At 37.3% G+C, this 14,891-nt stretch overlaps 2 protein-coding genes across 2 annotated transcripts; both read left to right on the forward strand.

Annotated features, from left to right (window-relative positions):
• The first annotated feature begins 2,269 nt into the window (after nucleotides 1-2,269).
• Nucleotides 2,270-3,202, forward strand: LOC100584524 (olfactory receptor 148-like). Its single transcript, XM_003253507.1, has one exon. It carries the CDS (start codon nucleotides 2,270-2,272, stop codon nucleotides 3,200-3,202), a length of 933 nt encoding a protein of 310 aa, XP_003253555.1.
• Nucleotides 3,203-13,692: 10,490 nt separating this feature from the next.
• On the forward strand, nucleotides 13,693-14,628 carry LOC100584187 (putative olfactory receptor 10D4). Its single transcript, XM_012495756.2, has one exon. The coding sequence runs from the start codon at nucleotides 13,693-13,695 to the stop codon at nucleotides 14,626-14,628; it is 936 nt and encodes a 311-aa protein (XP_012351210.2).
• The last annotated feature ends 263 nt before the right edge of the window (nucleotides 14,629-14,891 follow it).

Consider the following 14,891-nt stretch of genomic DNA (forward strand, 5'->3'; position numbering starts at 1 on the left):
GACAAAAGGATCCTAGGGTAAGGAGGTGGGGTAGTGGAGGGGAATGAAGAATACTAGCTTTCCCCCAACAAGAAACCCCAAAGGACCCCAAAATTCAAAGAACCCAATACAATAAACAGAATCTCTATAGACTTGGTGCCTTAAGACAATAATAGATTACATCAATTTTGTTAATATGTTGTGATAACACTTTTCCAGATTTGATTATCACATGATCTAAGACATAGGATCTAAATCTGGTACCTAAGGTTGTGTGAATAATTTTGTCCTATTTAAGATATTGTTTACAATAACTCCTTTTCACATTCTTTAGTTGTTGTTCTGACAGAACTTTCGACCAATCAAAATTTTGTTCTTTTCCTTCTCTTCAGAAAGGTCCATTTGCCTTCCTTAAGTCTCCTCCAGCAAGAGGTAATTATGAGTTACAGCAATTTTGAAGATATTCAAGGCTCATCCTATCTCTCCTAGTTCAGCAATTAGATACTCTACATTTCTATGAATATCTAAATTCCTTTTATTAGGCATGTATCTGAAGACAAAAGTAGGCTGACTACAACCATTTTTTGCTGGGGTTAAGAAAAAAGACAAAATAGTCGAAGGACCAAAGGAATAATTCTAGAGCATTCAAAAATTTGATCAAAATAAACACACTTGTTGGGTGCTGCTACTTCTTAAATCCTAGTGATACAATGATGAGCAAGAATAAACATGGTCTCTTCATAGAACTCACAGTCAGATAATATCCATAAATTAATTTCCAACTTTTCATTCATTAATTCCTCTAACAAATATTTAAATTTCAGCTATTCAGAAGCACTGTGACACGTGCTGCAGATTCAATGACAAATTATAGCTACTACTCTGAGGGATCTGGAAGTCTAACAGAACCTGAACTCAATTCCTTCAGTACTTCCTGTGTATATATGGATGATATTGATCTGTCTTACCACTTCCATATTTTTAGAGGCTAAAATTAACAATCAATAACTTTTGCTTATAAAGAGGATCAGAGAAATTGACCAGGAATTGTAAGTAGAGATAAGGGCAATTATTTGTTTTCATATTTGGGAATATCAAAAAAAAATCAAAAAAGTAAAAACTGAAAACGAAAACATCCTTCTTGGATGATTCACAAGAACCTTTATATTCAAGCATTGTCATACCCCAGCGGCAGTTACATATTCTCAGCATATACAGTTACCTCTTTCCTTAAAATAAAACAGTCAAATTCATAGAAGCTGTGAGCAAAATGATGGTTGTCATGGGCAGGGAAGAAAGGGAAATGGAGAGTTACTAATCAATGGCTCTAAAGTTTTAGTAATGCAAGATGAGTCTAGAGATCTGCTGTACAATATTGTCCCTATATTATTAATAATAATATTGTATTCTATACTGAAAATCTGGTAAGAGAGTACTTCTCATGTTAAGTGCTCTTACACAACAAAATAATAAAAAAATTTTAAAGATAAAAACACACAAAAAGCTTCAGAATTGAAATATTTCAGTTTCATTATTTTAAGGATTCAAAAATACCAATTGTTAGCAAAGATTAAATATTTCATATCTGCATCTTTATATATGATGTGACTTCACTAAAACCTAAAACTAGGATATAATAGTATATCTCAGCTGCTAATCTCTAAGCAATTTAAAACCCCAGAGTAATAACCAAATTAGTCACTGTTAGTTTCTTTTCAAACAAATGAATATTTCCAAATAAGAACATGCCAAAAATAAAAAGTTTATTTATAATTAGAATGATACTAACACAACCCAAATCTTAATGCTCATTGCATTGTATCTCAATCCATCATTCTTATTAGACATGTCAATGACCAAATTGACTTTTGGTGAATAATTAGGGCATCTGATCACATCTTTGAGTAACTGTAGAAATATTCTGAAGAGGAATCAGGAGGATCTGACTTGCAAGTTGGTCTTTTTAGGGCATTCTTTATTGTATAATTGGTTGTGGACATTAATTATGTTCTCCGTTCTCTTAGCCCATCCAACATTTCACTGTATTAATGTTTCATTTTGTTTTGTGTCTATATTCATGAAGCAATAGATCTCAAGATACGAAGGCATATACATGCTTTACTAATCCCTAAATGTCTTTGGAATAATTTCTATTTCTTAATTTCAACATCAACTTAATGTTTAAACAAAAATTGGTGCCAATGAATGTATTGGTATTGATTATCCCAATCAGCCTCCACATTCATATTGTCACATATTTTGTGAAAACCCAGACTACCCTTCCACGAACATGAGGAATAACACATTGCTGAATGAGTTCATTCTACGGGGAATACCTCAGACAGAGGGACTGGAGGCTGTACTCTGTGCTGTCTTATCATTCATCTACCTCTTCACCCTACTTGGAAATTTACTCATCCTTACAGCGATTGTTTCTTCCTCTACCCTTCACACTCCTATGTATTTCTTCTTGGGACTCCTGTCTACTTTTGACATATTGTTCCCATCTGTAACATGTCCCAAGATGCTACTGTATCTCTCTGGCCAGAGCCCAGTCATTTCTTTTAAGGGATGTGCTTCACAGCTCTTCTTCTATCACTTGCTGGGTTCTGCTGAAGGCTGCCTCTATTCTCTGATGTCTTATGATCGCTTTGTTGCCGTATGTCACCCACTGAGATATATGCTCATCATGAAGCCTGGAGTCTGTGTCGGCTTGGTCGTGGTAGCCGGGTTGGTGGGTTGTCTTCACGCCACCATTTTGACCTCCTTTACCTTTCAGTTGTCCTACTGTGGCCCTAATCAGGTGGACTACTTCTTCTGTGACATTCCTGCTGTTTTACCCCTGGCTTGTACTGACAGCGCCCTGGCCCAAAGGGTGGCTTCCACAAATGTTGGCTTTCTGGCTTTAACACTTTTGATCAGTGTCTGTGTCTGCTACACTCGCATTGGGATTGCCATCTTGAGAATCCGCTCATCAGAGGGCAGGCAGAAAGCCTTCTCCACCTGCAGTGCTCACCTCATTGCAATCCTCTGTGCCTATGGACCAGTAATCATCATCTATCTGAAGTCCACACCCAACCCCTTGCTTGGTGCCATGGTGCAAATATTAAATAATGTTGTCTCACCCATGCTGAACTCGTTAATCTATTCCTTAAGGAACAAGGAAGTGAAAAGGTCCCTGAAAAGAGTATTCCGAAATGTTTTACTTACTGTTTGTGAATAAATTATGAGTCATTATTGGGGATAAATGTTATAACTAACATTATTATTTGTCTCTTAATTCTGGATAAGGAATCCAAAGGGCATAGCAAGCACTTGGAGATAGATTTCTTGCCCCTATAATAGGTAGCCAATATGTCCTGGCTGAGGATAAAGAGGATCTGTAGCAGTCCAAGAAGCACCCTTCAATAGTTCCTCTCTGTCCAAATCAACATTCAATTTTACCTTATTGTTTTGCTCCAATTAAAATGTAATTGTTCCCCTTTTCTGCCTATAAGAATTTCAGTTCTTCCACCTTGTGAAGAAGAATATTAACTAACATTCATAGAGCATGATCTGTCTTCTGGGCATTGTGATGAATATTTCACATACATCATCTTATTAAATCTTCACATCACCCCTATAGAGTAGATTTTACATAATGTAGAAAAGAGTTTTGAGGATTAAATATTTCAAATAATGAACCCAAGGTTACACATTAAGCAGCAAATCAGACCTCAAACTCAGCTCCAGTTAACTCCAAATCACCTCCCTGCTATAGATTCCTGTACCACATAGCTACCCTAAGTGACCTTCTTGGCAATTTACTCATCCTAATTACCTCTCTCCAGAGCTCATGATACAAAGAAGTTGTCTGATAAATAACTGGTAAAATCAGTACTGACAGAGGTTATGTCTATATACAGTCATCCCTCAATATTCACGGGTTCTGCCTTTGTGAATTCAACCACTGTGGATCAAAAATATTCAGAAAATAAATTTTACAAAGTTCCGAAAAGCAAAACTTGAATTTGCCTCACTTGAGTACTACATTGAATTCATGTGCATGAAATGGTGGTAGGCATTGTATTAAGTATTATAAGTAATCTAGAGATGATTTAAAGTATACAGGAGGATGTGCATAGGTTATATGCAAACACTACACCATTTTAAATAACGGACATGAGTATACTTGGATTGTGGTGTTTATGGGGGTCCTAAAACCAATCCTCTGAGGATACTGAAGGACAACTCTATTGACTTTATTGTTATCTCCACTTGCTCTATTCTACTACACAATATTCCCACCTGTAGATGGTGGCACTGAGATACAGCAATAAGTGTCTTTCTTGTGTACTACATTCAGTTATGCTAAAGCCAGCCCTAGACCCAAGCCCTCTTAAGTCCTACTGAGTCATGGTTTTCCCACTGCATCATGCTGCCAATATGTCAAAATACTCTTTAGTGTAAACGCAGGGGAAAGTCTTTCCATTCAGTGTTGTTGAAGAGAAGATTGTCTAATTATGGGGCTTAATTAGCATGCTCATTTTATTCTCCCAGCAAGGTACTTTTTGTAACTTAACTTCCAACAAGACTGGAGTTGGTAACTGTTTCTCGATTTTCTCAGAATCTAAAGTGAAATAAACGGTACTATTAATTGGGGATCCTACAGACACACCAGCTCCTAGTTTCCATGACATTTTAGTTCTTTGTAGTTTTTCTATTCCATTTATAGTCCCCAAAGTTCCCTTCGTATTTGAAACCAGTAAACAAAAACAAGCAAAAATCTCTAATAAAAATGCTTACTTTACAAATAGCATTAAGCAAAAAGGATGAAATGAAGCTCCTTCGTGCAATAGGAGGATTCTATGGCTCCTCCTAACTTGATTGGCAGAAATCCAAGATGTCATAGCATCCTATTCCCACACTTTGGAGATGCCTATCAGAGAAGATGTGCTGGATTCAAATAACCCTAGTGTTAGTTTGCTGTTCTACTAATGCAGGATATTTGTAGAAGAATCTACATGTCATGATATCTGGTAAAGCCTGAATAGTGTTTAGGGACAGGTGTTCAACACACTGATACTTCTATAATAGATTTCTTTTCTAGACAATGGAAAGTTTCATAAAAGTAGGGATTATGTGTGTCTTGCTCACCATTGTATCCATAGGACATAGCCCAGTGACATAGTAAGCTTCCAGTGTAGGTTTGCTGAATGAATGAATGGATACCTCTTTACCCATTCAAATTGTGATGCAATTGTATATTTATCGATATGGAGGAACGTGTGAAATAATTAAGATACAGAATAATATTATGTCTGAATTTAAATATATATTCATGTTTAGGTAAAACTGATGATATATAAAAAACAAAATCTGAATGACCAACTTTTTGGCTGTTTCTAAATTAGTCTTGCAATGACTGGCACTGAAAACAGAAACTTTAACCATTTAAATCTTTCCTGTATCTAAAAGCACACAACATGAGCTTTTATTTAAAACACATGTGCACACATACATAAACACACACAGACACACACAATCACTTTTAAAAATCTTACCTCATTAACAACAACAGCAACAAAACCAAATAAACTGATTGAAAAATGGGTAAGGGACTTAAATAGGCATTTATCCAAAGAAGAGACACGAATGGCAAATAAGTATATGGAAAGATGTTCAGTACCACTGAGCATTAAGGAAATGCAAATTAAAACCACAATGACATATCACTTCAATAAGGATGGCTACTATTTTAAAAATTACAATAGTAATAAGCTTTGGCTATGATGTGATAAACTGGACCCCTTGTACACTAATGTCGAGAATGTAAAATGGTACAGATGGTATGGAAAACCGTATTGTATTTTCTTAAAAGAGTAAAAATAGAATTACCATATGATCCAGCAACTCCAGCTCTTGGTATATACACAAAAGAAATAAAAGCAGGGTCTTGAAGACACATTTGTACACCCACGTTCCTAGCAGCATTAATCACAATAGGCAAGAATTGAAAGTAACCCAGTATTCATTCAATGAATGGATGCACTAAATGTGGTATATACACAAAACAAAACATTATCCAGCCTTAAAAACAAAGGAAGTTCTGACATGTGCCACAACATGGATAAGCCTCAAGGACATTATGCTAAGTGAAATAAGCCAGTCACAAAAAGACTGTTTAAATCCAGTAATATGAGGTATCTAGGGTAGTCACATTCATGGAAAAAGAAACTAGAATGTTGGTTCCCAGGAGCCACAGATGTTGGAAGGAAATGGAGAAGTTGTTTAATGGTTATAGAGTTTCAGTTTGGAAGACGAAAAAGTATAGGAGATAAATAGTCCAGCAATAATGTAAATATACTTAACACTACTGTACTATATATTTCAAAATGGTTAAGATGTTAAATTTTATCCTTTGTGTATTTTACCACAATTTTCTTTTTCTGAGACAGAATCTTGCTCTGTTACCCAGGCTGGAGTGCAGTGGTGCAATCATGGTTCACTATAGCCTGGACTTCCCCAATGAAGAGATCCTCCCACCTCAGCCTCCAGAGTATCTGGGACTATAGGTGTGCACCCCACACTCAGCTAATTTTTGAAATTTCTTTTAGAAATGAAATCTCATCATGTTGCCCCCAGGCTGGTCTCAAACTCCTGGGCTAAAGGGATCCTCTCATATTGGCCTTTCAAAGTATTGGGCTTACAGACGTGAGCTACCACACCTGGCCTGCATTTTTTTTTTAAAAGTTGCTTATGCAGTTTTTGCACATTCTGTGGCTTGTTAGTTATCTCCTTTTTCCTGTAACTACGTCTACTGTAGTTGAACCCTCTCAAATCACTGTTTCTTTATTTTTTATACCTCCATTTGGTGTGGGCAGAGAAAGAGTTTGAGAAGTGTGGTCTAAGGTAGCTTTTCAGAAGATCTGCCTAGAGTAATAATTATAAGCTACCATTCATTGAGTCCTTATTCCTCACCAGGCACTGCGTAATTGCTTTTTATATATTATCTAATGTAATTTACATATGAGTTCTGTGAGATCATTTTACAGAAGATGAAATGAGATTTAGGGATGTTAGATGATTTTCTTTAAGCCACACAATTACTTTGTGGATGTAAATGGGAATCTCAGATCTTCATGCAGCTATGCACAATACAGCAAATTTGATGAAACTTCAGAAATAAACATTTGGCCTTCCACACCCCCTTCAAAAAAAAACTTACCCCAACTTTTTTTTTTTCCTTTCAATCTCTCAGATGCATGAAAGCTCATCTGAGAGAAAACTCATTTGTAATAAAATATTCTAATCCCACAGAGTGGGGTGCGATTATGCTCATTCTTATCTTGTTAGTATCCTCTGTTGGTTCTAATCCTCTGGATATTCCCAGAAGATACCTGTGTGGGGCTTTACCTGATAATTAAAGTATGGTTCGTACTGCACATTCAGGTATAGAAACGTAAGCAGAAAATGAAGCTTTGTTCTGACATTGTCACACGAGGCTAAAGCAGGGCCTTAATCCACATACATTCCCCACAGCATTTCTTTGCCCTAGTGACTATCTTTCCTCTTTTTTTCCTGACCAAATATCTCAAAATTCTATAGCCCAGTGATCTTCCTTATTTGTCGCCCTGAAGGTGCTCTTGCTCCCCACAACTGCTCTCCTGACTGTAGCTAGAATTATCTTTCACATTCTGTCTTCCACAATGTACTGAAACTCAATGCTGCTTAAAACTGTCTTACATTTTCTTAAGCCTCCTAACGTAGAGACCGCAATCTCTAAAGAGCAGGGCCTTTAGTCATCATTCGCTTTTCTGCCTCTCAAGCTTTATCTCAATTTTTTTCCTCTCTCTCCTCAAGTTCTTCAAATATACTTTACATCTTTCCAATGAAGGCTTTGCACATGCTATTACCCCCGCCTAGAAAGGTTTTCGCTTTCAGATCTCAGCTGGGATAACATTTTCTCAGGGAAGTCCTCTTCTACCTTCAAGGAACATTGGCTAGCCATATAAATCATGATGTGAATACATATTTAATTTACTGATATGAAAGAGGAACATGAATAGGACACAAATACTCTACCATGATAGCTTTTCAATCTGCAGCACTTCTTCCTAGCCCTTACCACCTTAAATAATTATCATTTATATATGTAGGATTATTTGACCAATGCCTCTCTTTTTCTACTAGACTGTAAGTTCATTGAGGACAGAGACCATGGCTAGTTCCTGTTCACCAGAACATGGCTGTTTTTGTGTATAATGGTAGCTCTAATAAATTTTTGACCTAATAAAGGCTAAAATGACCTCAATAAAATCTCTAATTTGTTCACGTAAACTTTTCTCCTCTTGTAGCCTTTTCTTGCCTTTGCCTTTGCTTAGCTTCTTATCTGTTTCAGATGTCTTAAACATTATTATAATTAGTTCTAAATTACTAAAATCCTTCCCTCCATCATGTCTTCCTGCCCAGTCTTCAGTGAGCTCACCTGCCTGTTCCATTCACACACCCACCCTGTTATGCTCTTTTAGAGAAAAATCACAAACCAAGCAGGTCAGCAACCCTACAAATTTATTATTGTCTACCTCTAGTGTTTTCTAGCAGTTTTAATACTTTTCTTCTACAGTATTGATCCTATTTCTTACCGGAATGACTATTCACGAGTTTGAGGTCTCAAACTTCTACTTAACTTCTAGGCTCTCACTCACAAAGAATGAAAATTGAAATCACCAGCAAATGGAGAATGAAAAGGTCAGCAAGATCTCAATATTCCCAATCATGAAGTTCTCTCAGAAATTGAGTGGAAAATGTGGCTTAATCCAAGCCCAAGTGGAGACTCTTCTTTCTAGGCTGAATTGGAGACAGCAGGACCTGTGGCCCAAGAGCTACCTGATTTATTCCACCTGTCACAGGGGGAAGCTGAAGCCAGGAGAGAAGGGAAGAAGGATGGTTTCCCCCACTAGTTCTCTGTAATATTTACCCTTTCTCTGTCCCATATTGAAAGCCTAGGTCAAGTACACCATGTTATCATTTAGTTGTCTATATGACCTTTACTATTGTGCACAGTGCTATATACATTGCAAGGCTTTGTGAATATTAGTTTTTTCTAAAATTAAATTTCCTACTGGATAATTTTTTTTGCATGATAACTTTCCTAACGTAACTTTCATCTGTTGAAGAAAATTGAAATCCTGAGTACATGGTTTTGCTGTGTAAAATTAAATGAAACAAAAATTAAAATTTTGTATTTCTTTGCAATCAGTATATTGAAGTGATATCTGCTTGCTCACTTTCATTGCAGCACTATTCACAATAGCCAATCTTTCAATCTCTAAGTGCCTATGAGTGGATGAATAAATACAGAAATTGTGGTATATCTACATAACGAAATATGATTCAGCCTTTCTTTTTTTTTTTTTTTTTTTTTGAGACAGAGTCTCACTCTGTCGCCCAGGCTGGTATGCAGTGGCATGATCTCGGCTCACTGCAACCTCTGCCTCCCGGGTTCAAGCAATTCTCCTCCCCTAGCCTCCCGAGTAGCTGGAACTACAGGCACACGCCAACATGCCCGGCTAATTTTTGTATTTTTAGTAAAGACGGGGTTTCACCATGTTGGCCAGGATGGTCTCGATCTCCTGACCTCGTGATCCACCCACCTTGGCCTCCCAAAGTGCTGGGATTACAGGTGTGAGCCACCGTGCCTGGCCGATTCAGCCTTTAAGAAGAAGGAAATCCTGTCATTTGTGACAGTGTAGATGAAACTGAAGGATATTATGAGAAGTGAAATAAGCCAGGTACAGAAAGACAAATACCACATGATCTCACTTGTATGTGGACACTAAAAAAGCGAAATTCATAGAAACAGAAGAGTTGAAAGATATAATAGTTATCAGGTGCAATGGGGCAGATGTTGGTGAAAGATACAAAATTTCAGTTAAACCAAAGGAATAAGTTCAAGATATCTAATGTACAACATGGTGATTATAGTTAATAATGTATACTTAAAAGTTGCTAAGGGAATCGATTTTAAGTGTTCTTACCACAAAAAAAGTATGTGAGGTAATACATGTTAATTAGCTTGATTCAACCATTCCACAATGTATACATATTTCAAACCATCATGTTGTACACCATAAGTATATACCAGTTTTATTTGTCAATTAAAATAAAGCTAAATTTTATTAAATATAAATATTTAACATACTCAAGACACATATAGAATCCACTTTTAACACGAAAATTGATCAAACATTGAACCTTTGCTTTAAAATGCAGACAAAATACAACTTGCAATGATACTTTTGTTACTTATGATAATTGAACTGTAAGCAGTAATAAGAAAACTTGTGGGGTTTTTTGTTGTTGTTGTTGTTTTTTTTTTAGACAGTTTCTCTCTTGTTGCCCAGGCTGGAGTGCAATGGTGCCATCTTTGCTCACTGCAACCTCCACCTCCCTGGTGCAAGCAATTCTCCTGCCCCAGCTTCCCATGTAGCTGGGATTACAGACACGCGCCATTACACTCAGCTACTTTTTGTATTTTTAGTAGAGACAGGGTTTCACCATGTTGGCCAGGCTGGTCTTGAACTCCTGACCTCAGGTAATCCACCCTCCTTGGCCTCCCAAAGTGCTCGGATTACAAGTGTGAGCCACCGCGACTGACCAGAAAACATTTTAGTTACTGTATTGAAGTCTTTCCTGCCGTGATCTGATCACTATTTCTTCTGTAACAGGCATTGTCACTGAGAACATTTGACCTTTGGGAACGTAGAACATGAGTGTTTTTGCTGTGACCATCCCATTAATTTAGCACATGCCATTTTTATTCTAAAACATTCTATTTGAAGATCTAAAATAGTCCATGGCATTTGACTTCCCTGAATACATTTTTTACCAGACCAGTAAATTTCATGAGATGTTACTTGCTAGTTAAAAGTTTATTTCCTCTTTTTTTTGTACAAAATATTTTTTCTATTTAGTCATGTTTCAAAACATTAAAAATAATCAAAGATAAATAGAATGGCAGAATTATTGAATTTTCTACTCTTTTATCATTTGCTAGATGTGCAGCAAAACAGTTTTCTTTTCATATAAAAATTCCAGATGTATTTGGAATAGTGCAACTACCTAAACATTCCTTAAACACTGAAACTTTATAGCCAAAATCCTAAAGAAGACACCAAATCTAAACTCCCTCCAAGTTAAGAAAGTGATAACTTCTTTGACCTTTACTTTCCTCATCTGTAGAGGACTTCACCAGAATTTTGAGGTTTAAGTAAAACTGTAAAATAGACTTTTCTTCCAGATAGATTATATGTTTTTTGAGCAAACAGACAATGTCTAACCCACCTCACCCACCCCCAACCTTTCTCTCTCCTGGCAAATAATCAATGCTGACAGGTGATTGGCACTCGACATTTGTTAAGGTAAATGTACATATAAATAAACAAATGAAAGAATGTATTCAATGAGGAAGTTTGTATTCCACCTCAACCCCTAATAGGTATTGAGTATGGAAAGTATTTAACTCAGAAGCTTTAATAGATGTCAGGTAGTATAAGGACAGATACTTCAAGTGATAGCTTATCATTATGTTTGAACCCCCAGCATATTTATTCCGTCTTTCTTCTGGCAGTAGCCCCTTTTACTCCCCGCTGGAGAACTGCCCATCTCCATCCCACCGTAGCCTGTACCCTGCTCACAGAGATAGGCATGTGACTCAGCCAAGGAAGTCAGATTCGAATCTTGGGGTGAGGCACACAGAAGCAAAGGCAGCTGAGGTAGAACCAGCTGATGGCGGCACCCTGAGGCTGCTCCATGAATTCTAACAGCTAAGGTTCCTCCAGCTGCCTACTTCCCACCCTTCCTGGGCCTAGTTTTCCCTTAGTTTCTTTAGTCCTCTAAGCTACCCCAGTTACTGTTGCTTGCAATAGTCAATTCTGTCAATACTATATAGGAAAATAAGGTATAATTTATTTATAAAAAAATAGTATATACACATGAAAAGCAGTAAATATAAAAATACACAATAAATACGTGGATATATGTGTCAAAGGAATGTTTAAAAATATTCTTCCACAGAAGTATATTTTACAAAGGAAATGATAATAATCAGGCTCTCTCTCTCCTTCTCGCTCTCTCCCTCTCTCTCTCTTCTCTTCTCTCATTCATTTCTAAGGTGTAATTATACCAAGTAGTTAACTGCTCCCTTGCTTAAAAAGTTCCTTGAGTTGAGGGATTAATACCCCAGGGAAGACCAAGGTTATTTAAAATGTCCTGTTTTGAGGAATGATTGCAGTTCCTAGAGTTAGACAGGAAATTACTGTAAGGCAGCTGATGCATATTTAGATTTGTGGCATTCTATTTGAAAGTGATTGAAAAAAAAAGAATTCAAGTCACCTACTTGTAGACTCTAGGCTGATGGGGATTTAGGCACAAACCTTCCTTCTGCTGGGGAAGGAAAGGAAGACAACAAGCAGCAGCCAATTATGTTCCCTGTTTGCCACGTAAGTGCACACATTTTGCCGTTCACTTTTTATCTTGGCTTTCACTGTCGTCCTCCCTTCACAATCTCCAGGAAAAACGAGAGAGAGAGAGAGAGAGAAAGAAAGAGAGAGAAAGGGAATCATCTTAGGTAATAGAATATATGGGTTGATCTATAATTTATAGATCTCACCGTCAAAAAAATTAAAACAAGTAGAAAAATATATTAGATTTTTTTAAAGTATGAAACTTGGAAAGGAGTCTTTACTACTGCTACCCCTGTACCTTCTGCTGCCACAAAATTAGGATGTGGCTTAACTTGGGTCTGGTTAGACAATTACAGACTTTGGAGACAGAAATGAAGTCTACCGATTACTCACGTGCACTGAATTCACGTGACTGCAGAGGATAAGGAACTTGTTATTGCAATTTTCTGTTCATTAAGAGCTATCTGAGATCCTTCTTTTGAATAATTGCTCACTGTTGACCCTCATGGCCAGGGAGACAATGAGGGAAAGATACTTTATATTTTGTATATGTCTTACAGAATTATAAATAACTTTTGGAGAATTACTGTAATAAAATTTTCTCAGATGAATGTAAGAAATTTGGATGAGACCTTGTTTGTTATGAAGACATTAAGTATTTACATTTGCCCTTTTAGAGCATATATAATTTATGCTATTTAATGGTAAATATGAAGAATGGCAGCTACAAGACTAGTTGTGCAAGGCTTCTTGGTAAAATTATTAAATGAGAGGCATCTGCAATTAGAAACTGCACTGCAGTCTTCTAACTTATAAGTGGGAGCTAAACAATGGGCACAAGTGGACGTACAGAGTGGAATAACTAAAAGTCGATTTGGGTGGGAAGGGGTGGTGAGGAAAGAAAAATTACCTATTGGGTGCAATGTACACCATTTGGGTGATGAGTATGCTATAAACCCAGGCTTCAGTACTTGGCAATATATCCATGTAACAAAATGTATCCATGTAACAAAAATCCACTTGTGCCTCTTAAATCTGTAAAAATAAAAAGTTATAAACAAGAAAAGAAACCACTGCAGAATGACATCCAGTACAGAGCAAAGCAGGCAGATCAAGATGATTCTACCAGGAAGCATTCCTCTGTAACTATCTAGATCTCTTGCTTCTTTTCCATTTCATTGATCTAAACGCAGGTAATTTACATGCATATTAAATTTAACTACATATTTCTTTTCACAGACACCCAAGAGTTGATTCCTCCCCAAGAATGAGAAATCACACAATGGTGACTGAATTCATCCTTCTGGGAATCCCTGAGACAGAGAGCCTAGAGACAGCCCTTTTATTCCTGTTCTCCTCATTTTATTTATGCACCCTCTTGGGAAACGTGCTTATTCTTACAGCTATCATCTCCTCCACTCGACTTCACACTCCTATGTATTTTTTCTTGGGAAACCTCTCCATCTTTGACCTGGGTTTCTCTTCGACAACTGCCCCCAAGATACTGTTCTACCTTTCAGGGAACAGCCATGCTATCTCATATGCAGGCTGCGTGTCCCAGCTTTTCTTCTACCATTTCCTAGGCTGTACTAAGTGTCTCCTCTACACAGTGATGGCCTGTGACCGCTTTGTTGCCATATGTTTTCCTTTGAGATACACGGTCATCATGAACCACAGGGTGTGCTTTATGTTGGCCACAGGGACCTGGATGGGTGGCTGTGTCCATGCCATGATCCTAACGTCCCTCACCTTCCAGTTACCTTACTGTGGCTCTAACAAGGTGGGCTATTACTTCTGTGATATTCCTTCAGTGTTACCCCTAGCCTGTAAGGACACATCCTTAGCCCGGAGGATAGGTTTTACAAATGTTGGTCTTTTGTCTCTCATTTGCTTTTTTCTCATCCTTGTTTCCTATACTTGCACTGGGATTTCCATATCAAAAATCCGCTCAGCAGAGGGCAGGGAGCGAGCCTTCTCCACCTGCAGCGCTCACCTCACTGCAATCCGTTGTGCTTATGGGCCAGTCATCATTATCTATCTACAACCCAATCCCAGTGCCTTGCTTGGTGCCATAATTCAGATATTGAATAATCTGGTAACCCCAATGTTGAATCCACTAATCTATAGCCTTAGGAATAAGGATGTAAAATCAGCCCTGAGGAATGTATTTCCCAAGAAAAGCTTTGCTCTGGGAAATAAATGAGAACATTTAAAGCTTTGCTGGATTTAAGACTTTGATTTCATTTTAAAGTTTGATTGTCCACACCCTAAGAAAATTTCCCATCTGCTGCTGCCAAGGCATGTTGAAATGAAATGTACTCTGAATCAATCTACTACTTAATCTCGCTCTTTTAAAATATCTGTCTGTTGGTATATTTCCCTATACTTTAGAATTAAATTTTTTTGACTTTTGGAGGGCTTAAAGATAGTAATAAGGAATAATGTGTAATTGCTGCACTCCAGGCT

The sequence above is a fragment of the Nomascus leucogenys genome, chromosome 15 (assembly GCF_006542625.1).
Source record: "Nomascus leucogenys isolate Asia chromosome 15, Asia_NLE_v1, whole genome shotgun sequence".
Taxonomy (NCBI): Eukaryota; Metazoa; Chordata; class Mammalia; order Primates; family Hylobatidae; genus Nomascus; species Nomascus leucogenys.